This window comes from the organism of the source record quoted next, unplaced genomic scaffold (genome assembly GCF_019419815.1).
Source record: "Pyrus x bretschneideri cultivar Hongxiangsu unplaced genomic scaffold, Pyrus_bretschneideri_v1 Contig15, whole genome shotgun sequence".
Lineage (NCBI taxonomy): Eukaryota > Viridiplantae > Streptophyta > Magnoliopsida > Rosales > Rosaceae > Pyrus > Pyrus x bretschneideri.
The window spans coordinates 4,142,696-4,168,728 of NW_025999446.1; the positions used below are offsets into that span (position 1 = coordinate 4,142,696).

Below are 26,033 nucleotides of genomic sequence, written 5' to 3' on the forward strand. Positions count from 1 at the left end.
ACTTTTTTTTTATGCATATTATATCACGTATACTAATTATCAATCAAATGTTAACATGTGAATAGTATACGTAACTAGATGAGACTTTTAACTTCACGAAGATAAGATTTTTTTTCTGTGCTTGTAACCACGTTTTCATGTCATATATTATATAGTGGTAGAATTTTATTTCATGTTTTAATATTGCATAAATTCCTCATTTCACATTTTATAACCGTAGACATTTTGCATTCAAGATTAAAAATATATTTCTTGTAAATTTTGACTCTTTTTTAAAGATATAAAGAAGGGTTATGTCAGAATTACAAATTGTTCGAGTTTCACATGTTTTCGAGGAAGCAAACATGGTGGCAGATGAGCTTGCATGCATCGGCAACATCGTTCAAACTTGTGTATTTTATAAATTAAGGACTCAACTAATTTTTAAGCCAATTTTTCCTTACCTCTATTTTCTAAATGTTCCATACAAATTACTAATTACCTTAAACTATTTATATGTTATGAACGTGACTAAATTCAACGAAAATTTGAAGAAAATAGACACTAAAAAGGGAAATTTGCTTAAAAGTTAATTTGAGTCATTAATTTATATTATATACATATAAGTATAATTTAAAATAAAAAATTCAAAGTTCAAGTACCAAATTCAGGAAGTAATTGGGCAATTTACCCTTATTTCCCTTGTCATAAAAATATTAAAAAAAAAAAAAAAAAAACAGATATGCAACCATAGAATTAGACCATAAAGCCTCGTTCGGTGAATTGGATGGAATATGTTGCGGCAATTAAAATAGATTTAAGTCTAATTTTTTATTTGTTATGTCAAATACAAGATAAATATGACTGAATATAATGAGTTATAAGTTCACAATAAAATAAACTATCCAATCTATCTTTATACAGAATTAAAAGACCCATTTTACAAATTTTTGCTAATCAAATTTTCTCGATCCCTACGTATAATAGGGCTGCACATAGCTGAGTCGGATAGGAACCGCAGAGTTAAATGTTAAGACTCAAACTGGTTCGTGATGACAACGCGCCCAACCTGCACGCCTGGGTGACATAATCCCGCGCATAACAGAAATCTCTCTCTGTCAATTAACCCTCGAATCCTGCCTTCTTAAAGGGATTACGTGTGAAACAGTGGTTGCTCAAGGCAGGAAGCTTCCGTGCCCTTTCGGTCCCCCAACGACAATCACATAAGATTTTCCATGTGTTCCAAACCAAAATTCAAATACAGTCCCAAAACTCTTCGTAACTTCTATGTGATTTAGCTCATTTGTTAACATCCGAACATTTATTTAAATTTCATTTAATAGTGTTTTTTTTAACTTATTTTCTCAATAAAAAAATTATAAACTAAAGATAAGTTAAGTCAAAAGAACACATGTCACTCAAGTATATAAGTCATAGAGAGATCAATGAGAATTTTAAGAGCAGAGGATTTGCACTCGCTAAACCATGCATTTTGAAGCTATTGACGTATTTTCTATATAAAAATTAGGATAGAAAACCGGTTATTTGAGCTATTATGATTTTATTTTATTTTTAAGACGAAAAAATAATTCACACTAAATATTTTATTTATTGAGAAAATATCACCTTGTTATAATTAACTTAACTTTTTTTTTTTTTAATTCCAAAGGAAATATTTTGGCTGCATTCTGGTATTTCTCTTCTTTGGGCCTCGGGTGTCCGATGATCGGCTATTTGTCTTCGTTTGATTGTCTCAATACATTTAATATTTGTACTTATAATGTAAAATAGTTACGCAACATCTAATAATCTTTTTGTGTAGTTTTTGTTAAAAAATGATAATAATGTCTTTGTATAGTTTTAGTTAATAATCTTCATCTTATTCAAGTTTTAGTAAATAATCTCATCTTACTTTCCAAATTTGGATCCTTTCTCGTGAACCATTCAATCCAAATATACCCGTGATTCCATAGCTAATTTGATAATAAGTCGTGATTTATTTGTAATAATGTTCAATTTGGTGGGAAATAATAGAAGGAAATTCCTTTTTTATGTATGAATTAAGAACCCCTCTTGAGGAAATGAAATTAGAAATAGCGTGCTAATTTGGAATTTACCATATTGGGGGTAACGTACGTTGAATGAATTCATTAGGTCCAAGTTGCCCTGTAAATTTCATTGCTATATTAGTATGTATGAAATGGTTTACCTACACTACATGCACATGGGATATAAGCTCATTTGCATTCCATCTAATAGTCTACCCAATTTGACCATGCAAAACTTGAGCATTATTAGAATAAAAAATTATAATTTTGTATCATAAGGGGATTCAGATTATCGTCGCTTAGTACTATAATTTAATTGAAATTATTTTCACTTGTAAGTATAGATTATATGTTCGAAGTTTGAACCCAAATCCACCCATGTCCAATTCGACTTCAAACCCTATCGAGCGGGTTAGAATGAAGTAAAACCTACCCAAACCCAATCCGACCTCAACCAGATTATTTATTGGGTTGGGTTGAGTTGATGCTTTGCCCTTCCATGTCAACGCAAACCCAACCCGATTTCTAGCCCGAATTGCTCATGCATAGATTACCCGTCCCACTTCTTATTATACAAGCTAGATCCAAGTTTGGGAAAGGTGTACTTGAAGTTTGTTGTTTGCTTTTCATTTGAACAAACAAAATTATTGCTTTTACATTTCTTCTTTTTTTGGTTAAAACAATGGTATTGTTTTGTCATTTAATTTGAACTTTGCATGGTTTAAACTTTAGAAATGTGTCTCATGCTATTTGGTTTATTTTTTATATGGATGGTGATGTGTAAAATTGAATTTTAAATAATTTTGTGGTATTTTGTTCAAAATTTGAGACGTGTCTTACAAAATAATGCGTTACAAGATTGAATTTGATAAAATTGGGCAAACCCGAACCCAACTTAAATTGGAATCCGAATATAACCGCATGACCCAAATCCGAATTAAGAATATTGAGTTAAGGTTGGTTTGACCATCTAACCTGCCTAGTCCGCCTGAATTGCACCACTAACATAGATAATGAATTTCATACTAGTTTATTATGGCATGTTTAATACCAATGTGTTACGACTAATGACTTCTGGATCATCTGTTTGGTTTTTTTCTTTGCTTATATATGCTTCGAACCAGAAAGCCAAATTCCTCTCTGGCTCCTGAACAAAATACAACTGCAAATTGATTGCTTTCGATGGCTTTTTAAGGTGTAATTATTATCTTCTTTCTTCTACAAACCACTTCTATTTCTTCTATTTTTATCCTTTTAAAGGTCAAATTGGTTGTAACTAGCGAAGGCTTCATACAAGAAAATGACCTTAAGAAATGTGATGGTTTTGACTTAAAATTGCAGTCTTGCACGAGGCACGACCATAATATAATATAAATGCTTTTCGAAGACAAACCCTAAATATGCCATAATTGCATATTTCTCAAGCAATTGGTGTACATTTTTATAATGTTTAAATTAATTTGTTTTGTGTGGTGATAAAAAATTTCAAAGGCTAGTTGACCCTTAATTTTTGAAGAACCCTACACCAGAAAATGCCTAACCATCTTTTTCTCTTAATTGGGCGGTTGAAAACTTAGAAAGTTGACAGGTCTTAGTCTACTCTTTCACATACAACTGCAGCGGCAAAGTTTTGACCTAAATTTTTTTAGCTTATCTGTTTAGGGTTTATAAAAACATATGTGATTACGAATAGAACAATTAAAAATGACTAACTCTTTGATAGAACCACCTCTCTTCCTCTATCTCTGAAATATGTAATGACTTGATGACGCTATATCAAAAGCAAATAGGAATGTCTTTTGGAAGATAAAATCTTACTTTTTTTTTTTTTTTGTTTTATGAAACTTATCCCAGGAACAGAAGAAATATCAATATGCCAATGATCTTTGAAAACAATAATTTTGATAACCATTTCGTTTTTTTTTTTTTTTAATTTTTTTAATTTTTTAATTTTTTTTAATTTTTTTATTTTGTGTTACATATAGAGGAAACCAAAGAACTGTAGAAGAGTGGATGAAGAATATTGAGAGAGATGTATAATAAATGTTTTAAAAAAAAAAGACGAAATAATTAGCAAACGGGTTCTAAAATTTTATCACCCAAAAAAAGAGATTGACATTTGATTATGCTTTCAGATCAGACTTTATAGCCATATTCTATATGTCTACAATGCCTTGGCGTGATAGTTTTGTTGTCCAACTTTTTGTATGGCCAAAAAAAAGATTCACTGTTCTAAACATATGAAATCCAATCTTTCCAGTAACACATAAAAGAAAAGCATACTTAAAAAGAAAACTGAAGGTAAGATCTCATGTGATATCCAACGGTTGAGATTTAGTAACACACAGAATATTATGAGGTTTGGTCAAAATAATACAACCACCGTCCACGTGGAGCCTTGGACTATATAGATTTCACACACGTTAGACTATAGTGATAGAGAAGAATGCTTGAAACTTTATTTCTTTTAGACTTATTGAATCCTTGGAACTTAATTGAAAAAAAGAATTAATTAGTATAACACCCTAATTTTATATTATGAAGGCTTCTAAGTTAAGCGATAGAGTGGTGTTATCTACGTCATTTTTTTATTCTTACATTTCTTTTAATTTCAGTCGTGTGATCAATTAAATTGAAGAAGATTAAATAACATAAATTAATATGGTGCATAAGAAGTAAGAATGTGTATGTAAATAATATCATCCAAGTGATATAAGATACATTACCCTCACGCTGACAACAAGAAATTAAGCACATCTTGGTGTAGCCAAGTTTTCCACAATAATGTGCTTACGTCACTCATGCTTGAATATTTATTGTCGTGATTCGTAAACTCATTTGTAAAATGAATATAATTTATGAGATAAATATATTAATTTAGCGGTCTTAAAATGATGGTGGATGATGCTAATTGAGCGTGACTGACTTAATTATACCGAAGAAAAGCAACCTCTTACACATATTTCCGTGCAGAAGAACCCTCCAAATGACTTTCATCACCTGCTTTTCCGTCGGTATCTGATTAGCAAAGTCCTTATCCTCCAATTTACGTTCATTTGGGGGACACGTGGCTCGATGGAAATATATTTTTATTTATTTATTTTAGCAATTAGCATTGCTTTATTTTCAATCGAGTTATGCGGACCATCAGGCCAGAAACAGAAGATTAAATGAAGTCATAGCAACATTGTACTTGAAGCCGGTACCTTGCGTTGAACATTGAGAATTGGATTCATTTGGATATTATTGTCTAGATCCTAAGGATCAACATATCTGAGCTACACAAAGTGAATCCGACGGTCTCCATTAACTCATTTCGCTGGTACACCACACAAATCAACAATTCCGATTTCTTTTACACACTAATCATCAGCTCAAATGTGTTGATCATTAAGCTCTGGACATTAAAGTTCGGAGCTGATCCAATTCCACAACGTTGTACGTGAACTTTCCACAGGGAAAAGTCAGTCTACAGTTTTGGACACTAGGGTCCAGAGCCGATCGAATTCCACAACATTGTACATGAACTTTCCACAGGGAAAAGTCAGTCTACAGTGATCAATTTAGTATACGTGTAGCTTTTTATTTTCTAATTTGATTGCCAAGATAGATATTTAGTGATGTAGAGTTGTTTGTCACGTGATTAAGTTTATTGCTGAATAACTGAACAATTCAATTGAAGACATGTTTAAAGTTTATGATGTGTTTTCATACTTATAACTTGAACTAATTATTCGGTCACTCGAAATCTTTTGTGTCCTTTGAGAACTGCATACATATTTTGCATGATTTTCATCCCTTGAGACCCGTATGCATGCATCATGCTTAGTTTTTTATTGAATGATATATTATGCAAGAAGGTTTTCAAATCAGAGACCATATTAAACGGGAAAGGATCCTCTCCCGACCCCTTCCAGCCGGATCCTCAGGATTCAGAAGATTGCCTGCAAGGCTTGCCTCCAGCAGAGCCGGGAAGCAATCGCAGCTTCTTCTCCTTCCTCAAACGGGGTCGCGAAGCCACAGTCGCAAACTTGCCTTGAAATAGCTAGGACCGCGAAGCCATCGATCCCGACTACGATTTCGATGACGCCATCGTCTCCTCCACATCCGTGCCCCTCTCTCAACCCTCCCACCATCAAAACCATCGCCGCTGCTGTCATCACAGTTTCTCCTCATTCCAATGGCGTCAAGGTCGGCCGAATGTTTTCTTGCCGTTCGATTTTCTTTTGAACGGATAGGATTGAAGGATCCTCTGGATCTGGATGGAAGGGATCCGGAGAGGATCTTCCTATATTAAACAGCATCTTTGCTTTGCCACTCAAAACCGTAGCTAGCAAAACATATATGGTTCAATATTATTATGCAAAAAATGTATATCAAAGTCGTACTGGTCCATGGTTTTTGGTTCCACAGGGCCCGACTACGTACGTCTGCGTCCCACCAAATGGAAACCTTTACGACCAAATAAGAAGAGATTCTTAACGTGGAAATGCAAAAGCAGACAATACTGGGAGAAAAGAAAGGTGGAGAGCAAAGATGCCGTGAGAATAATTGGTTCTGCTGCTGTTGCTCAAGATATGAAGCCCTATATGACCTCCAATTTTATTGGCACCAATGCTTTTTTCCACATCACTAGGAAGATGATTCTCAGAAGTAGGCACGGGTCTTGTCCCAATTACGTAAAGAACAACTTTTACGGCACGGGTGCACTAGTATCGCGACGTCTTGTATCAATAATACAATTACATGTGTAAGTTTTTCTCTAATAACATTACATCATTGACACGAAATATGAGAATAATAATGTATTTGTACCATGTAAGTTGCTCACAAAGAAACTTTTTACCCTAAATTGCAAACTATTTTACCAGGAAATCAGAAATGTTTTCGGTGTGGTTCCTGTGGCACGGTAGAAATAATGGAAGTCCCCACATGTAACTATTTTGCAGAGTTGATATGGATTAGACAACCCACTTACTAAGTGGGATGAGCATTTCATGAGTATTCCTTCTCACCACCTCTCCCTAGCAACCTCCACTTTTTCGAAGGGTTCTTGGAGCATTTCATCAAGTTGAAACTAGTAATTTTCAAACGCCAAATTTATTCGTCCAATGATGTTTTTGATCGATTCGAATTTGAGATATTGAAACTTGTAATTAGTGTTCCATAATTCAAAAATAAAATGATCTTTTCAAAACCTTATTTATATCAAATAAATAATATACTGATCACGTATACTGACACATTATTTAATGAACAAATCTTATAACTCTAACATTATTGTGATTCAAATTTGTGCAAAACTAATAGAATTTCAACTTAACCATTCGTTATAATAATTCCTTGCGGTTGCCAGGTTGTAAACTCATGTTCCAATAAAGGACAGTGACCCTCTTCCTGGGAATTGGATCCCCACCTAAGCAAATGTTGGGGATCCTCATGATCCACTACCACAGGCCGTTAGATTTTGATCCAACGGTTATAAACAGGAGGTCCCTCTAAAAATTATAATAATTGTAGCCCTTTGATCAAAATTCAACAGCCCGTGTTAGTGGATCATGAGAATTCCCACCATTTGCTCAAGAGGGGATCCAATGGACGTGTGAAAGAGAAAGATGTTGCAAAATCCAAATTGGGGTCCTCTCATATCCTGAAGTTGACTTTGTATTGGGAACTTGATTTTATTGAGAATTTTACACAAACACTATATACACATTATAGTATAGTTTTCAACTTTTCAAATATTAATGGCTCGTTTAAAAGTATTTTTAAATAACTAAAATCACTTTTAGAGAAAATGTTTTCAGGATTTACTTGCATTTTTACTAATAATTCGTTCCAAAAATATTTTTACTAAAAACGCTTTCAGCCATTTTAAAAATATTTGATGGGTCACAGAGGTGAATGAGAGACACAAATTAGCCTAATGCAGGTAGCACACTTTGTGGTGGGAAAGTGTTCAAAGTAAAGCATTATATTTTTCTATTTGGAAAAGTCATAAGCTCATGAATGTTTCCAACTATTAGGGTACAAAAATTGAAGCACACAAGACAATGGCATGCACCTAACCCTAGCTAGTTAAGTGGTGAAGGGATTTTGGCATGTGAAGTCGTCACAAGTGCAAAGAAAGTTGTACACTACAACATGGCTAGCTACATTGAAAGATTTTGCGTGTGAACAAACCTTTTTGTTATCTTGTAACAATCTAAATCTACCAAAAAATGGTGGAGAGAGAGAGAGAGAGAGACCACAAAAGAACCCGCTAAAGAGATAGAAAATGGAAGATTTGTTTAGGCTTTTAGTTCATGGAACTTCTCTTTCTCTCTATAGTGGGATGGTGATTGTGAAAAAGATGGTTTTGAGGTCCCAACTTTGCAGCAGCAGCATTTACAACAAAACCTACACAAAGTAGGAAAAAGACCCACGAGTGAAGCCTTATGTTTCATTTGCATGTGAAACCCACTAATATACACTAAACGTGTGTGTGTATATACACACACATAAATATATATATATATATATATATATATTGTGACTGTGTATATATGTGTACATTTACATAAAATGGGTTGTCCCTTATTTCCCTCCCTCAAAAGTCGTTTCATTTATTTCCTCCAATCTTATTGGATGCTTGTATAAATAAGTAGCAATTGCATTTGCCTTCCTCATCCTCCCAATTTTCTTGCCTACCGCGTATGGTTTTTAGCTCTCATCTTTTAGACCCTTTTTTTCTTAAATCTTTTGTAGCATGCATGCTCATGTTAGGGTGCTCCATCTGTTAGAATTTCCTACACATTTAGCAATGGACCAGAACGAATAGTGACCCGCTTAAATATCCCACGTAAAAATTTGTATGAGAGAAGCATTTTTTGCCTACTTTGATGTTTAATAACGATACCCAATTTAACCCCAACAATAGAGTTTTATAAAGAAAATTGTTTGTGGTTTGTTTTTGAAACGGTAGGGAATCAAATTTGAGTGACTTGTTCAATGTTTTAAAAGGCAAAGGCGCAAGCAAGGTGATTTTGTTAGCCCCGCCTAGGCGAAGGCCTTGAAGCGTAAGTCGAAGCCTTACTGGATTTAAATAACTGGGGACTGCTATGGGTTATTTGGGAGACTATTGTAGGTTATTAAAAAAAATGACTTGGCCAAAACGACATGAAGAAGAAAACCTTTTTTTTTTTTTTTTTTTTAAACAAACGATAGTATCTACACTAAAGTGGTGGGGAAACTATCGTTTGTTCAAAAAAGCTTTCTTAGAAAGAAAAAAAAAACAATTCTCTTCTTCGTCGTGGTCGTCTTCTTCGTGAAATGTCGCCACACAGTAACAATTATAACCTAAAGGATAGAGCCCCTTGATATCGATTCAGATCACTGATGGATCTAGGAACACCCAATCAACCGCCTCAAGCACACCTTGACCACATCTAAGCAAGTTTTCGCCTACTCCCACTGGGTAGAGGTGTTATCGCTCCTGCTCCGTCTCCAAAGCCACCTAGGCGCACCTCGGGGTGTGTTTTTAAAAACATTGGACTTGTTGCATATAAAGAGTTAAGTAGTGTTCAAATGTCAGTAGTCACTCCTTACAGACAAATCAAAATTTGAGTGATTTATTATGTGTAAGGAACCAAACAATATTAAAAATAAAAACACACTCATTCCAGAAATACAAAAACAAAGAAAGTCAAAATAATAGTTTCCCACCCAAAAGCTACTTTACCATATTCTAAATTCAATGTTTTTAATAAACTCCCTGCTTAGTAGGTTACGAGTAAATCAAACCCCAAAAAGGGAAAAAAAATGGTAATGCAAAGATTTTGAATAAAAATTCAATTTAAGCTTACAAGACCAATTATTTCTTAAATTCATACATTTCCATGAGGTAGTTTGGGCCTCATAGAAATGCAAACGCAACACAATTCACCATTCGAGCCCCAAAAGCCTAATTCCAATAGAAGGATTAATTTTGCCAACCATACAGTATATAGATAATATGATTAGCAAAATGGAAATTCCGAAGAAAACAAAAATAAAACACCAGCACCTCGAGGATTTACAAAAGTTAGCAACAGAATTTCAACAACAATGGACTCAAAATATCAGGATCGTAAACAGTGACCCGGACTCCATCAAGGTTTCGTTCCGGCAGTGAATCATCTCCGCCATCAGTGCTGCCGCCAGAATGCCAAAATCAACTTTCAACCATTGGTTCGGGGTCAGAAGATGGTTCTGTGAGAGATGGCTGTAGGAGAGATCTGTTGGATTGGCGTACAGAATTGAAAAGAATGTCCTTGATAACCTGAGCAAAGATAAATAAGAGCAACGGTGTTAATTAAGGACAAATTGGACGTTGCTATAAGAATCCACTGCACTAGCAAACAGAGGATATATGAAGATTGGCACGGCCAGGGGTTACCTGTGACATCAAACCATGCACCTGCTCGACGGTTATCTTTGCACTGTCCCGAGTAATTTTGGCAAGTTGGGATTCTTCCTGCAAATTCATGAAGCCATTCAAATTCAACTACTGCCAATGTAGGTAATCAGCGTGAATGATGGTTAAATATTAACAAGATTCTTATTATGTAACATTCTTCTCTAAATCACAAATCTCTCCTGCACATGAATGAAATCACCCAGGCATGCATTCTAACATTACCTGGATCTAAAATGCCTATCTATATGGGGGCAAGTGGGACCCACATAGAAAGGATAGCAGAAGAAAAGCTGTGGGTACTATAATTCTAAACAGTTGAATTTGTTGAACAAAAACGTTTTTTTTTTTAACGAGCGGCAGGCAAACGAGTTGAATTTCCATATAGCATGATATCCAGTGGCTGCTAAATTTTAAAACAGAGGCCAATGTTCCAGAGAAGATTCAAAAGTGCTATATTTTTGTTTTCCTGGTTTCTTTTGGAAAAATAAATAAATACAAAAACTTAAAAACTGTTTCAAAGCTGAGAACAAGAATCAAGAATACAAGAAACAACACAAAGGCAAGTCCACATGATTCCTAGGCAAATAATTTGGTTCTTTATCCTTTTGTTTTTCTTCTTAATATCTACAGAACTAGGTATACATATATTTATCAGTTTGGTTTCATGAAAGAGAGAGAATAGAACTCAATGAAAGGGGAGAATGACACTATGTTCACACATCAATTTTGCATGTAAATCCACTCATAGACATATAGAATGATGAATTTTATAAATGTGTATTTTGCATAGACTAGATGAATATAAGGAGTGGCACTGGAATCCATATCACCTTCCTGCCCTAACCTTCTCTACGTGTATATATATATATACACACGTAGAGAAGGTTAGGGCAGGAAGGTGATATGGATTCCAGTGATATATATATATATATATATATATATGAGTAACAGATTCCACTTAGCAGTTATACTTGTATGGTCCAAATCCATTTAAAAGATAGCTCTTCTAAATCAAATGAGCGATATAGAGGGAAATGGGAAGAGAGACTTACCTCTCTCTTTCTTTGTGGGGGTGTTATTAATGGCCCAAAGCGAGAATGAGCCAAATGATTCTCCGCTTGCTCTAGCTTTTCAGCTGGCATGATTCAAAGAACACAACTTAATATTCAGTAAATAATCTAACAATACGGAAAATATTTGAATAGGTAGTATGCACAGGTAAGAAAGTACCTAGATCAGAAATTTGTCCAGCAACATAGTCACCATTACCCAATAAAGGTGAGGAAGAAAGAGTATTCACCCAATACTTGTTCCAGAGCAGATCCAAGAGGTGAGTGTCAAGAGAAGACTTGAAATAAGTGATATCCAGAGAATAATACTGCATACACAAATACAAAAGAAGTTTCAGATAATAACAAACCAAAGTTCCGCAAAAGAATTCTAGGATAATAACATCATACCTGTTTACAGTGAACACCAAAGTCCTCAATTTTGTTCAGAGGAATGGTCTGATACTCGGAGACAGGATCGTCTGGAGGCTTATATCCATCTGGGTACGTCCTGAATGCACCAATGTCAACTTTTCCAGCAGACACAGTCCGAGTTGGATCAATAACAACAGCCAAAAAGGGCTCCTGATATTGCTGGTTAAGCATCTGCGTCGAAACATCAATACCCGAAAGCCAGCATCCATAACCCGGATGAGAATGGTACCACCCAACCACATTCTCCAACCGCCCCGCCTAGGCAATAAAACAGTCAGTAAGCAGATTACCTTGCACAAATAGAACTAATACATGGACTCCAATACAAGAATCCTATTCCACAAATTAACAATAACGAAATTTGAGAAACTATATGACTTAACACAAAACCCACTAAGAAACCTAGCAAATTCAATTTCTCAGCAACTATGTAAGAAAAGAGCAGCAACTCGATGACGCAATAGCCCAACAACAACAGCAATTAGGGTTTATGAAAGCCCAAAAGTTCATGCCTTAAACATTGAAAAACACAAATAATTTGAAAAAAAAATCTATAAAATCACATACCTGCTTATTGGTTTGGGAATATTCCACCATATACTCATAGGCATCAGCCTGAGCATTAACCCTAGTCTCAGTCCCTTCAACAGGCAAAGCAAAAGCGTCCATGACGATAATGGCGTCGCCGTCGGTCTTGCCCTGCATGAGGCCCATAACCTCGATGGTCCCGCCGGACCGGGCGTGCACAACCATCTTCAAGAGCGCGAGGGCGGAGATCTTGACGCGCTTGAAGTAGTGGGGGTCGCTGGCCCAGGGCTTCTCCTGCTGGAACTTGGCCTGAGCCGCCTCGTCGTAGTAGAATATGGCGTCGGCCGTCGGGTCCGCCTTCGGCTTCGCCACGCTCGGCGGCGTGTCCATGGGGATTATGTTGTTCTCGAGCTCCCATGTCTGCTGGGCTATTTGCGCGTCCATGGTGTTTGCGAAAATGTCTCTGAGAGACACTACAGCGTCCTTTGATGTTAATATACGACTCTGACCGTGCGAGTAATTAAGCGAAGTCGATTTCTACTAAGAAAATAAATAAATCGCCATTGGGCTGCCTTTTGTGTTTTTAGGGCTCCTTCGGAGAAGAGAAAGCCCAAGGAGCAAAAAATAGTTTTTTTTTTTTTTTTTTTTTTTTTTTAAGATCGATATTATATTTTAAACTAGGGTGCAACTTGGCCGGGTTGGTCAGATTAGATGGTCAACCAATCCTAACCCAACATTCGGGTGTGGGTGGGGTTCAGGTTCATGTAGGTTTATTCGAGTTCGAGTTTAAATTGGGTTGGAGCTTACTTAGATTGGGTTTGGATTTGCCCAACTTTATCGACTTCAATCTTACAACACCTTATTTTATAAAATGTTTCAAATTTTCATTAAACAACATCAATATATATTAGATCCTGGCAATATCAGCCACTATAAAATTGCCTACAAGGAGGAACAAAATCATTACAATTAGCGAGCCATGCAAATGCAAGGATCACTCAACATGAGAAAATTTGGAGAGCTGTTACAACACATCGTGCAAACTCAAACAGGCGGTTTTCACAATTCCAATCAATTAGAAACATTCTCTACAACTTTTTAAGTCTAGCTAAACGTGGACAACGACCCGTGGCGTAAATACCTGACAGTAATTCCTACCCTGTTCCTCTTGACATGGAACCCGAACAAAACGAAACACATTTGCCAAATTACATTAGTGTACAATAAATTACACTGTAAGGTACAGAAACCACAATTCTGTGTCATTTGCCCCGCGACCTGCCTCTCCTGTTGGATCTAGTTGGTCTCTTTCCCTTCTGCTTCTCCACAACAATGTCAGTCTTGGCTACCGGGCTTGGCTGGGTCAGCTCCTGTGATAACTCATTGGGCATACTAGAGCTGTTTTGGGAGCCACTGGCAACGAAATCTTTGTCCTTCGTGACATCAATATAATTTTCAATCAGTTCGTGGACCTCAAAAGTAGCTTCATTCAAATGTGCACCATCGTTTTCCTTTGTGGCACCAATATCGTTTCCGTTTTTGTTGGTGACCTCGCCAGTAGGTTCATTCAAAAACTCACGGTTATCATTTAAAGTGAGATCTGCAGCTGCAATCTCATGACTCGAGCTGACTGGATTACTTTCCCCATTGAGCACGGCGTTTTCTTCTGTGCCCAACTGTGCAGACAAACTGAAACGAAGAAAGGCAATGCAATAAGATTATGCAGATAATGCAGCGCCAAAACAATGACCTCAACAACCGCTTACTCAGCTACTGAAGAACGGAAACCATTTGTGGTATAAGCACTTCTTGATGCAGTCGCTTCTGTTGTCAAGCACGTTACATCGTCTAATTTTGAATCTGAAACTGAAAAGTAAATAGAATATATATAAATACGAACGCCTGATGCACAACCAAAATGCCTAGTCAAATGTCAACTGCTATCCAACAACTGAACTTCAAAGATTTATGAATGGCATCTTTCAGACTCGATAAATTATTTAGTACAAAATAGAACTGCGTCATCCAAGCTACATACATAGTGTTCTATCCCAATAAAACAATGATATAACTGGAATTGTATTACTTGCTGACACAATATGGTGAGAGTATTATGCATGACACGACAAGTAAAATAGTTTTGGTGATGGGCTGATAGCACGTATAATTCCATTGGAAACGAAGACCAAGTGAGATGAACTTGTCCTCCCACAGTATCTAATTTTTTGAGTAAGTCTACCTGGATAAAGTGTTGACATTCAGAGTTTAAAGCACATATACTTAACAATGATATACTACCGACCAGTATAGACACGGTTCACACTAGTTATTCAGCCAGACAAACAAAATTCCTTTGCTACATATACATATTAGTACAATACATTTGAATGCCGAATGGCCAGCACAATATCAAACATATAACCTGTACGATAACAACACAAATGTGTATGCTGATATAACCCACACAACAACAGGGTCGAAAAAGTTCACCTTGTATGGTTGAATTTTGTTGTTCAGACCCATTAGTGTCCTTATGTCCATCAAAATCATCAGCACCAGCATCACTGTGACGTACAAGGGGAATTGAATGTGATAAACCAAACAAATATCGAGGGTACAAAATGGAAAAATAAAGGAGGAGGAGGGGAAGAAGGGGGAGGAGAGGGGGAGGGGGGGAAGGTGAAGGAAAGATCAAAATCACCGACCCAAACTGTACAGAATGGGAGTTAGGCGCAGCTTGGCCCTTGTATCAGACATGCTCAACAATAGTAGTCTCTAAGTTACTACAAGAATATGAGGATGCTAGGAAGATGAAATATCAACTATTTCTTGTAATTTTTAAGTTTTTATTTAGAACTGCTCCTCAAACACAGGAGCCATGGTATTCGGAGACAAAGAGTAGATGTTGCCTGACAAGTATTGCCGTGTCTTATCATGCTGAGGTCAGATGACACCCTTAAGTAAACTACAAGTTGACATGCATAAACAACAATTTTAGGCTAACCACAAGCTGATATTTGAAGAATCATAAGCTTGCTTTCAAATGGTACCCGTAATCTAATAACGATTTTTGGGTATGCATTGAATAATTTTTTAAGAAGCTATAAGAATTAGTTGACAGAAGTTTTCTTGGCTAAATAAGAAACAATTCCGTGAAGGAGCAAACCTGGGAGCAGTCTTGATATCTTCAGATGCCTCGAGTCGTTGTCCAGAGCTTAACATCTCTTCTAAGGCATTCTGAGAACCTATTTGATGGACAAACTTAGTGAGTAAAAGATGAATTAAAGGTATAGTATACTCATACATATGCATTAATATGAATGTCCAAAGGAAGAAGATAAAAGTGAAAATTACAAGAAGCATCACCCTTGCCACCCATAGAAGCGGCATCTGAATCCTTCACAAAAAGAAAAGAAAAGGTTATAACAAGACATCTGGTAGCACAATCTTTATCAGACTTAAAGAAAAAATAAATAAACCATATGTTAGTAGTCAAGTTGCAACAAAATGATACATATGCATAAACAGTTGTGATTTTCTTCAGAACTGATAATTACCGGAAGTGGCAAATCTCTCTGCAATCCATATTGTGTCTTCTCCGAAACTGAGAAAGCAGAAGATGGGTTATTTCCTATAATTTATTTTCCTTAACTCTAAAAATTTATAGGGAAGTGTTACTGGCATTCCAAAGCAATCATCTTACACTACTCTTTCATTCATTTTTCTATAAACTCATTTTCGTTGAAGTGTTTTTGGAAATTGTTGAATTAAGAAACTTTTTAATTGGTTGACTGAAAAGAAAGAGAATCCCTAGTGTCTTCCCCAAAACTATACGAGCAGAAGATAAGGTCCCACATGTTAGTTTTATTATATTTAATTTCCTTATATTCTAGAAGTTCAAGGCAAGTGTTATTGGAACTCCAAAATAGTCATTTTGCACCACTGTTCTACGATTATTCTTCTTTCATTAATATCATCTTCATAGTAGTGTTAATGGAAATTGTATCAATAAATTCTGAGATTAAAATAATTAAAGAAAATATATACGAGGAGCGTATGAAGACTCTTTTGGAAAGCCAACAAAATCTCCCTTAAACTATGAAATTATGCAATTTATTCATCTACTAATGACAATGGATTATTGGACTAAACCAACAGATTTACTGCATTCCAGTCAAGAAAAGATACCGTTGGAGCCATTGGACGTAGTTATTCCTAAGGACAAGTTCAAATTCGAACCTATGGCATTTTTAGAATTGTGAAGTTTATCTCCCACATCATCTTCTCGTTGGCCACCCGGAAAAGAACCCAAGACACTTCTCTTTTCTAAAGCAGATGTGGACCAATCAATTCTTGTAGAAGGTAGGGACCTCAGCAGTTCTTCTGATGCCTTAGATCGCACTCTTCGTATTTCCTCCTGAATATTCCAGGACCCAGTAGCAGGGGCATCCCTTTTCAGCTGCATTAAATTTTCAGATAGCACAATCAGCATATCAATAACGACATACATTCCCTAATTTCTGTTTCACTAACTAAAACACAGAACACAGAAAGAAAGAAAGAAAGAAAGAAAGAGAGAAAGAAACATGTGAGGTTCAACATCAACATCCAATGTCTTATTTTTTAAGTTGCATTTTCAATTAATAAATGGTCACTACACATTTATATGAGAAAAAATTTCTGTCATGCTTCATGTTCCCAGATGCGAGTGACAACGCCATCATCGGACCCAATAAATTGTCTTGACACCTCGATAAGTTCTCTGTGGATTCACTCTACTAGGTTAATGTTTTGGCTTGTCTGCCTAAATATTAAATCACTAACTTTTCAAGGTTTTCTCTGCATTTTACAACTTTACAACCTATCCTTGCTTACAAAACAAGCTATTCTTACTTGACCCAGCATACACAACACAACCTGACATTTTTTTAGTCACTGCAAATCGACAGACTCCGAAAAATCTGCAACTCTGCCTTGCTTTGCGTAACACAGTTGCACATAATACAATAACCAGAACTCCCCTAACCCACATATCTTTCTGATTCAGAAAAAGTCATCATCCATTTAAACAACAAACACCCAATCTTAAACTGAGTTGCTAGTCTTTGTTCACTTTGAAAGTCGATCTCCAGCCTCAAGCTTTGTCACATACATTTATCATTAACCAAGACCTGGCATCTATATAGACTGGAGTAGTAAATAACCTCCCGTTAGCAATACTGTTTGAGTTTAAAATCTACATCCTACCTGTCAGAAACCCAAAAGCGAAAAAGAAATGACAAGAAAACTTCCAAATGGTACCTTGGATGTAGACACAGAATTGCCACCAGTTGAATATGGGGTTTCTTCGTTGAACAGTTGCATCCCTATTGATGACGGAGATCTCAGTTCTCCATGCTTAATAGAAGGAGATGCCCAGGGAGGACGTGCCCGCATATACACTTTGGCCACATCCACCGGTGAACCACCTTCGTCTTCACCACCCTGCCCCAACAGGATCAAATTGAAAATGTGATACATCAGACTTTGGTATCTCAACAAATTGCTAATATAAACTCAAGGAGAAGCTAATAGCATATATCTTCGATGTAGTTTTCTTTCATCAAAATATTGAAAAGCTTACAATTGCTTATTTGACATAAAAAGACAACTTATAGAAGATTTCACCCCAAAGATAAAATGCCAGACATGGGGAAAGAGACAGCACATGATAGCCATGATATAATACCAGAGGAAAGAGCACTAACTTGTGGGAACATAAGAGCGCTCAAGGTGTGGGTTCCATGATCCAAAACTGGCTTTGAAGTTGATCCCAATCTCTTCTCACTCAACCATTTTTTTGCCTCCATAACAGGACTCTCTACATCTGCAATGCAATTAATACCAAAATTAAAAAGTAATTGGTAAAATTTCTAAACCTGTTTCACTGGAAACTGTTAGGTGTCTCACCTGGTCTTGTATTCTCTGCACCTTCAGCATTGGTAAAACCTACAACTCTCGATTTAATAATCTTTATTAATCTATCACATTCTTCCCTGGTCAAAAACAAAGTTGAAGTCAAATAACTAGTTAATAGGAATGAAGAATAATTAGCAGAAAGGTTGCATGATACACAACAGTTTGTGGAAACCTCTCTATAACACAACAGATTTCAGACCAATACAGTATAGAACCCATAAAACATTATGTTCATGGTAGAGTGCTTATAAATTGAGGACAAGGCCAATGAATCAAGGCATATCCTAGCCTGGAAGTGTGAAGAACCATCTTTTACTTTGATAGAAGAACCAAGCCTAAGCACTAAACCTTAAGAAAATATTTCTAGAAATCAAGGTTCAATAACACGAGATTCTCGAAGTAGAATAAGAATTTACAGACCTCAATGCAGAAAATAAATTAGGTTGATATAAATACACAAACAAATGACAAGCAAACATTACAAGTCTAATATAAGTAGAAGAAGGATGAAACGAGCAACAACCAAGGGAAATCCAAATGTGAAATATAAAATTATAATGATTCATCTTTAATCAAGAAAGTGCAGCATTACCTCGAGAAGGTCTCCTGCATAAGTAGTTGTTCAATTACATGCTTGTTGTTGCTCTTCCCTAGTGTTGCTGGGGGCTCCTTCTCAAGGAACTTGATCTCTTCTGATGTCCCATTCCTCTAATTCAACAACAAAAATCAACATTGCATGTCTAATACAAGAAAATGAAACTGTAGAAGCTAAGAAAAACTGAAAAAGTGGTTTAACTACACGTATTGTGTTACTGTTCATAGTCCCTGGACAGCCCTGAAATTTATACCTCACAAAATTCTTGGTAGCCCCACATCATATCCTTTTCTTACTCAACTAAATCGCTTACCACAAGCTTTTTCCACAACTTTAGTTCCCAAATAACCCATTGAAACCATCCTTAAAGATCACCTTCAGTGCTGTAAAATATTCACAGCCTCCCTTTTGTTCCTTATCATCCCCATGAGTATAAAAACTTCAAACTAGTTTTCTACAACCTAAGTAAGGATATGACTACAACCTCTTGTAGAGCCCCATACACGAGCCTAAATTTGTACGTTCATCAATGGGAAATTGGGCATGAGTCAAATGACCTAACTGTTTGAAACATCTAGCATAAGTTCTTTCAAATGCTCAAAAAATTGCCCAATTGTAAGCATACCAATGCATGCAGAACAACAGAACAATACAACATGTAGAACTATTACCTTATTCAATCCATCATCTTCCTGGGTCGAAATATCTTCATTATCATCATCAGCCTCATCGTCAGTCCCATCCTCTGAAAAATTAGACAAGAAATCCAGTAAAAGGCCACGAAAACCAAAGGGCAGCATTCTTTTTTCTTCACTAAAGCACAAAACTGCCATACTCTTTAATACATCAGACAAACTGAAATCCACCACTGCTATGTACAGATATAACAAGATTAAGAAGGGAAAAAAAAAGCGTAAATTGTAGCAATGGTCCCTTAACTTGAACTCAATTGGAGCAATGGTTCCTCAACTAAAAATTCATTACCATTGGTCCCTCAACTCATCAAAATGTGCAGCTATGATCCCTCAACTTAAAATCTATTTACCATTGGTCCCTCAACTTTAATCCAACTGGAAAAATGGTCCCTCAACTTTAACCTAATTGGAGCAATGGTCCTTCAACCTTAACTCAATTGTATCAATGATTCTTCCAACATAACTCATTTTGACAAAATTCCAACGAAGTTGACAAAAATGACTATAGCTACAGATTTTGATGAGTTGAGGGACCCTTCCAACATAACTCATTTTGACAAAATTCTAACAAAGTTGACGAAAATGACCATAGCTACACATTTTGATAGTTGAGGAACCAATGGTAATGGATTTTAGTTGAGGGATCATTGCTCCAATTTGATTAAAGTTGAAGCACCATTGCTATAATTTACTCGGAAAAAAATGCCATCTTTAAAATAATTTATTTTCCAAAAAAATTACGTTTACTCCTAAATTCCAAGCATCTAGCACACAATTAGAACAGTAACTCAAATTTTCTTAGCACCAAAACCTAATCGACCTACACATTCAACCTATCAAAACTAATTTCCGGATCGGAACTAAGTACAGTATCGATTTCCGGCATTTCAACTACGAAATTACCAAAACATACACAAATTGAGCTTCATATAATCACTGTAAACACATACAAATGCAAAATTAGATTACCTGAGGAGGAAGAAGAGGAGGAGGAAGAGTCAGGACCAAAGACGGAGGAAATAATCTTCCCGGCGCCGCTGGCAATCTTACGAGTAGGCGAGTAGATGAGCCGGGAGAACCAATTAGGGTTTTCGGGTGGTGCGGGATTGACAAACCTAGGCCGGTCGTAGGGAGTCCTAGCACCGGCGTACCGTCGAGGGCGGACAATTTTGCCGCCGGATCGGGAGTCTAGTGCTCGGCGAGATCTGGAAGTGGCGGCAGTGGCCATGGCCGCTCTCTCATGTGAAGGAGGGAGCCAAATAGGGAGGGAATGAGAAATAGACAGAAGAAGTCCGTTGTGGAGGTTAAAAAGGGGGTTGGGGGTTTGTTTGTGTGTTTTTCGCAGTCTGTCTCATCAGAACATTCTATTGTTGAGGTTTGTAATGTGACGGTTATAACTATTTTGTTTTTTTGTTGACTATTTTATTTGGATTTTCAGTTCTAAACAAGTCATTGTTGATGTACTTTACTAATCGGAACCATTCAGTATTATATATATATACATACATATATATATATACACACACATCTATTGACGGAGTCAGAATTTTATAACAACGAGATTATAATTTGAGCCAAGGGAACATCATCGGATCATTTCGTCTAGCTTCTGATGAGTATCTGCCTAGTTATGCTGCATTTGTCCATTTTATGGAGGACTATCATGTGAGCTTTTTATCAAACATAAGAAATAAAAGAAGAAAGACAAAGGAAAGAAAGATAAAAATTCTACAAATAACTATACATGGGGTTGCACAAAAGAAACAGTGGTTTGTAATTCAGTGTTTTTGACTTATTTTTTCAATTTGTCGCAATCATGTATAGTGTCATACACAAATATACAAGTAAATATATATTAAAATTATGAAGCTATTAGGGTCATGAGCAGCCAATGATCTCATGTTGGCTCCGCCACTGCACATACTAGCTTTTTGTCACACATCTATGCAGGGCAATTGGCTTTTTTTATTCTTTTAATTTTTTTTATTTTAGATATTTTTTGTTAAAATATATTTTGAAAAATAATGAATTTACTAGTCATAAATGTTTCGAGGGTACTCGGCTAAAAAAAAAAAATAAAAAAATAAAAAAAAAAGAGAAATTGGTGAAGGTGAAGAATTCGACTTTGACTTTTAGAATCATACCTTTGTTGGAGAGCGAGGCAAACGGTACGAGCAGTCTGGAAACGGGCAGTGGCCGAGGGGGCCATTGATCCACGAAATAACAAGTTGATCCTTGTGAACCCGGTCAGATACTGGGGATTGGCTTTGGTAGTGACCTTGCCATTGTGGTCGCTGAGAAACTCCGATGGACGCTTGGATGAGCCATTAACAAGGGGGAGTAATTGACGACTCATGAGAACGGGAAGAATTTAAGCCAGCCATAAGGGATAGTTTGAGTAGTCAAGTTTGATGCTGATGGAGTGAGAGACGGATGGAAAGGCATCAAAAGTAGCAGCAGCCGTGGTGGTGGCGGCCATTGGGAAGCTTGTGACGGAGAAGGAGGATCGGGAAAAAAAAAATGGCAATGAGTCAAAGTCTCTGATACCATAAAAGATTAGTCAATAATTGAACGCAAAGTTAAAGAAGAGAGACAGTTCAATGGCTAACCTCGATTATTTTGAGGACTCTATTCATCTCCAATATATAAGGTACATTGCTCGATTTACAAGAATACAGAAAATGCGCAAACATTACAATTAAGGGAAATAGAATACCGGAGATATTCCTACAAGTAAAGAGATTGACAAAACAAGTCAGAATCTATATGTGCAGGAAATCAGTGATTACTTCTATCACCTCTTCTCCTCAGTCCACAGAGACAAAATGTAGGAATTAGACGGTCTTCTTGAGCATGTTTTTTATTTGGTAGGTAACATCGATGAAGCTACTGTAAAAGCTACGACCTTAGGAAGACTCAAGAATAAATTTAGGGGTGTGCTATCCACACACCTCATTTTATTTCTCACACACCCTTTGATAATTTATGTCCGTTGATCTTCTTCAATTCATCTAATCCGACGGTCGAAAATTAAAAAGGTGTGTGACAAGTAAAATGGGGTTTGTGGATATCACATCCCTAAATTTAACTGGAGGCCCCGTTGTATATTTAGACCTAATCATTAGTCGCCACTCGAAGCACAGTGGGGAGAAGGAAAAAGATTGGGGAAGGAAGGTGTCTCAGCAAACAAAAAAAAATTGAGAAAAATTGAAGAAAAAAAAAAAACTGAACTAGAAAACAGAAGAATAAGGGTCACATGAGGTAGCGGGGGTGGCGAAAGGGGAGAGAGAGGCAGAAGTAGAGGGGTGACGGGAAGGCGGAGGGAGAGAGGGAGGGTGGGGAAGAATCTGAGAGATAGTGAGGTGGGAGGAAACATAAATGTATCGTTTGGTATGTGGGACGGGACGGAACAGAGTGGGACATGCGTTCCATCCCACGTTTGGTGCGCCTAAAACCGGTGGAACGAGTTGTTCCACGGGACAAGTTTTGGGTGAATTTTAGTTCGACCTCATTCCCCTGGAACGACTCGTTCCACATCCGTGGAATACAAAATTATAACCTCTCCGTCTCGTTCTTCTTCCTCCTTGTTTCCATCCAAGGGCATCTTTGCTCCCGCTCCGTTCCGTTCCGTCCTGTCCCGTCCCATCCTGTCCCATTCCGTTCCGTCCCGTCCCGTCCCGTCTGCATACCAAACGATACCAAAAGGACGGAGGGAGAGAAGGAAGAAAGAAGTAAAGAGACGCCACTGTGGGAAATATACTGAAGGGAGGCGGGGAGGTCTGCCACTTAACTAAATTCATCTTAATTATAGCGGTTGAAATTCGAACTTCAGTGTAGAAGAGAAGCACATTAGTCTAGCACTTAAGTAAGCCCAAATATTGTAACACTTTGATGGTTTTCATAGTTCCTTTTATTAATGTTAGGGTAGATGAACTTTTAGACTAAATTTGTAAATAATGTGATGTATTACTAATAAAAAATAAGCACGTTAATCAACATTTAAATACTAATTTAATCATTAATAATCACCTTATATATTTACAAAATATGATTTAAATAGATGGTCGTCATAGCATTACCTTAATTTTTATTTTTGGGCAATTAAATCCACTCCAAAAATCCAAGCTGTTTCTTAAATTGAGTCCAACTGTAACATTTCTATATCCTAACTACAAAAAATTTCACGCAAAACATATTTAAGACAAACTTGAATACAACTAAATCTGAAGAGGTAGATTACAAGCAAAACATATCTATAATATAGGTAGCTGAAAATGATTTATTTTTTATATAGGTAGATTATTCAACAAGTGTGAAAAAAAAATTGAATGCAACATTGTTGAACGGATTTACTTATTATAATTTAAGATTCTATGATTCTATAAAATTTTCAATTCTATCACAAAATAATAATTTACAAAACTGAATTTATATTGAAGTTACCTTTTTATATTGGTCTCGGATAAGTTTTAAAAAGGTAACATTTTTTTATCAACAAGTGTGAAAAATTAGGCTTTTTAATCAAAATGGTTCCTAAAATTAGCAAAATTATTCATTTTTATTTCTGAGATTTGAAATTGATAAAAATTATCCTGAATTGTCCACCATCAATTATTTTAGTTTTTATGTAGAAAATCTTCATTAAATAAGGATAAAATGACGAAAATACATCAAATTTTGTCAAATATTTTTCACCTATTGTTTATTAAATTGAAGGTATTTTTATCATTCTGATCTTTATTTAATAGAATTTTTCACGAAATAATCAAAATAATTGATGTTGGCCAAACTTAGATATAATCTCAAAAATTATTTTAGCTAAAAAAATCGAAAAAATAAAAATTACACGAGTCATCCTTCATTCAAATTACGATTTTGCCTAACGATTCGCTCCTCCCTGGATCCCTTCCGTTTCGCTGTCTTCTCCTTCTGTCTCCCGTCCGTTTCTCTCTCCCTCTCTCTCTACATCCATTCGCATTGGCATTGGCATTTGTCTTCCCCCCTGTCTCTCTCTCTCTCTCTCTGAATTTTGGGTTTTGGATTCTCTAGCTTTCTGGGAAAATTTATCTTTCCCCATGAAACACAATGAATCCACAAAATACCCAATCTACCCCGCCTCCAATTCTCCATTAATCCCTACTCCCAACAATTTCAATTCCCGATCAATCTAAAATCTCCTCTGCCATTCGGCTCAGAGATGACACGGGATGCTTTGCTTCTATCGCCACCGCTAACTCGGCCTCCGCCTCGCGAGAGGCGCAGGGTAGGCGAGGTGGCCGGCGGCGCTGCGGCGGAGTGCGCGGCGGTGTGCTGCTGCTGCCCGTTCAGCGTGATGAATTTACTGATATTGACGGTGTACAAAGTCCCGAAAGGTATTTGCAGGAGGGCCTTGGCCCACAGGAGGAACAAGCGGCGGTGCTTGGCGGCCCAGAAGAAGGCGCTGTTGCAGCCCAGGCCCAATGGGCTCGCCGGCGGCGGGCTTTATAGCGACGACGACGAATTCTTTAGGAGAGCGAGCAGCTACAGCGACGGCGACGTAGATGACCGAAGGGGTAGCGAGGATGAATCGGAGGGCGCTGATTTGTTGGAGAAGGAGATGTGGGACCGATTCGATGGTGCCGGCTTTTGGAGGAGTGCTTCTCGGAGAGATTTGTGATGATCAATGTCGTGGTTTTGGGACTCGCATGTCGTTTTCATTTGAATTCGAATTTGGGTGAGGACGGTTGGGCAAATTGGTCATTCGATGATTTGTAAATGTGAAAATTTTGAGATTAATGAAGAATTTTAAAACAAAAGTGAATATAAATTCGGGCATCATTTGATTTAAACAAGGCTCAATTGCCTTTATTCCACTTAAAATTTAAATGGATATTTACTTTAGCAGAAATGAATACTGCAGAAGCCCAAATGATTCAAAAGTACTTTCCATGTGGCATTATGGGTGGCAAACCTCTTTCACATTGTACATTTAACTCAATTTCTATACAGAAAAATCAACTTTCGAATGGCATTTTGGTAGTTTTGAGGAGGATAAAAGCTCAAATTGTGATGTAAATCCTTATCCTCTGTCAACAGTCACATTAACAAATTGGGAGCAGAGAGAATTATTTCGAGAAGAAAAGGCTTAATTGGGAAGGAAAGTCAAATCTATATAAGACAATAAAAAGGAATAAGAAAATAACACTCAACTCATAACACAAAAAGATTTTAATGCTCAGCAGGCTACCTTCTTTCAAATTCCCTATGTAATCTACCTTTTTGTACTTGTATTTATGTTTAAAGCTCTGCTGCATTGCTCATTATATATTT

General features: G+C 36.7%; 3 protein-coding genes across 3 annotated transcripts; 1 reads left to right on the plus strand and 2 right to left on the minus strand.

Moving 5' to 3' along the window:
- Positions 1–9,953: 9,953 nt before the first annotated feature.
- On the minus strand, positions 9,954–12,935 carry LOC103931138 (COP9 signalosome complex subunit 5a). The gene is made up of 6 exons (XM_009340551.3): positions 12,516–12,935; positions 11,925–12,206; positions 11,695–11,842; positions 11,517–11,599; positions 10,444–10,521; positions 9,954–10,326 (listed from the first exon to the last, which is right to left on the minus strand). The coding sequence occupies exons 1-6, from the start codon at positions 12,918–12,920 to the stop codon at positions 10,219–10,221; spliced, it is 1,104 nt and encodes a 367-aa protein (XP_009338826.1). The 5' UTR covers positions 12,921–12,935; the 3' UTR covers positions 9,954–10,218.
- Positions 12,936–13,513: 578 nt separating this feature from the next.
- Positions 13,514–21,017, minus strand: LOC103931140 (protein KAKU4). The gene is made up of 13 exons (XM_048580382.1): positions 20,694–21,017; positions 19,701–19,774; positions 19,027–19,142; positions 18,426–18,511; positions 18,224–18,342; positions 17,778–17,960; positions 16,716–16,935; positions 16,034–16,080; positions 15,831–15,873; positions 15,643–15,721; positions 14,967–15,040; positions 14,243–14,342; positions 13,514–14,165 (listed from the first exon to the last, which is right to left on the minus strand). The coding sequence occupies exons 1-13, from the start codon at positions 20,950–20,952 to the stop codon at positions 13,739–13,741; spliced, it is 1,827 nt and encodes a 608-aa protein (XP_048436339.1). The 5' UTR covers positions 20,953–21,017; the 3' UTR covers positions 13,514–13,738.
- A 3,470-nt stretch (positions 21,018–24,487) lies between these two features.
- On the plus strand, positions 24,488–25,611 carry LOC125475606. Its single transcript, XM_048580583.1, has one exon. It carries the CDS (start codon positions 24,922–24,924, stop codon positions 25,378–25,380), a length of 459 nt encoding a protein of 152 aa, XP_048436540.1. The 5' UTR covers positions 24,488–24,921; the 3' UTR covers positions 25,381–25,611.
- Positions 25,612–26,033: the final 422 nt, after the last annotated feature.

Coding starts and splice junctions, on each gene's coding strand:
- LOC103931138 (XM_009340551.3), bottom strand. CDS start 12,920: ATGGACGCGCAAATAGCCCAGCAGACATGGGAGCTCGAGAACAACATA. Junction 12,207..12,515: donor ATTCCCAAACCAATAAGCAG/GTATGTGATTTT, acceptor TTTATTGCCTAG/GCGGGGCGGTTGGAGAATGT. Junction 11,843..11,924: donor TTGGTGTTCACTGTAAACAG/GTATGATGTTAT, acceptor TTGTGTATGCAG/TATTATTCTCTGGATATCAC.
- LOC103931140 (XM_048580382.1), bottom strand. CDS start 20,952: ATGGCCACTGCCGCCACTTCCAGATCTCGCCGAGCACTAGACTCCCGA. Junction 16,081..16,715: donor CAATTCTAAAAATGCCATAG/GTTCGAATTTGA, acceptor CTGCTTTCTCAG/TTTCGGAGAAGACACAATAT. Junction 15,041..15,642: donor GATATCAAGACTGCTCCCAG/GTTTGCTCCTTC, acceptor TGTACGTCACAG/TGATGCTGGTGCTGATGATT.
- LOC125475606 (XM_048580583.1), top strand. CDS start 24,922: ATGACACGGGATGCTTTGCTTCTATCGCCACCGCTAACTCGGCCTCCG.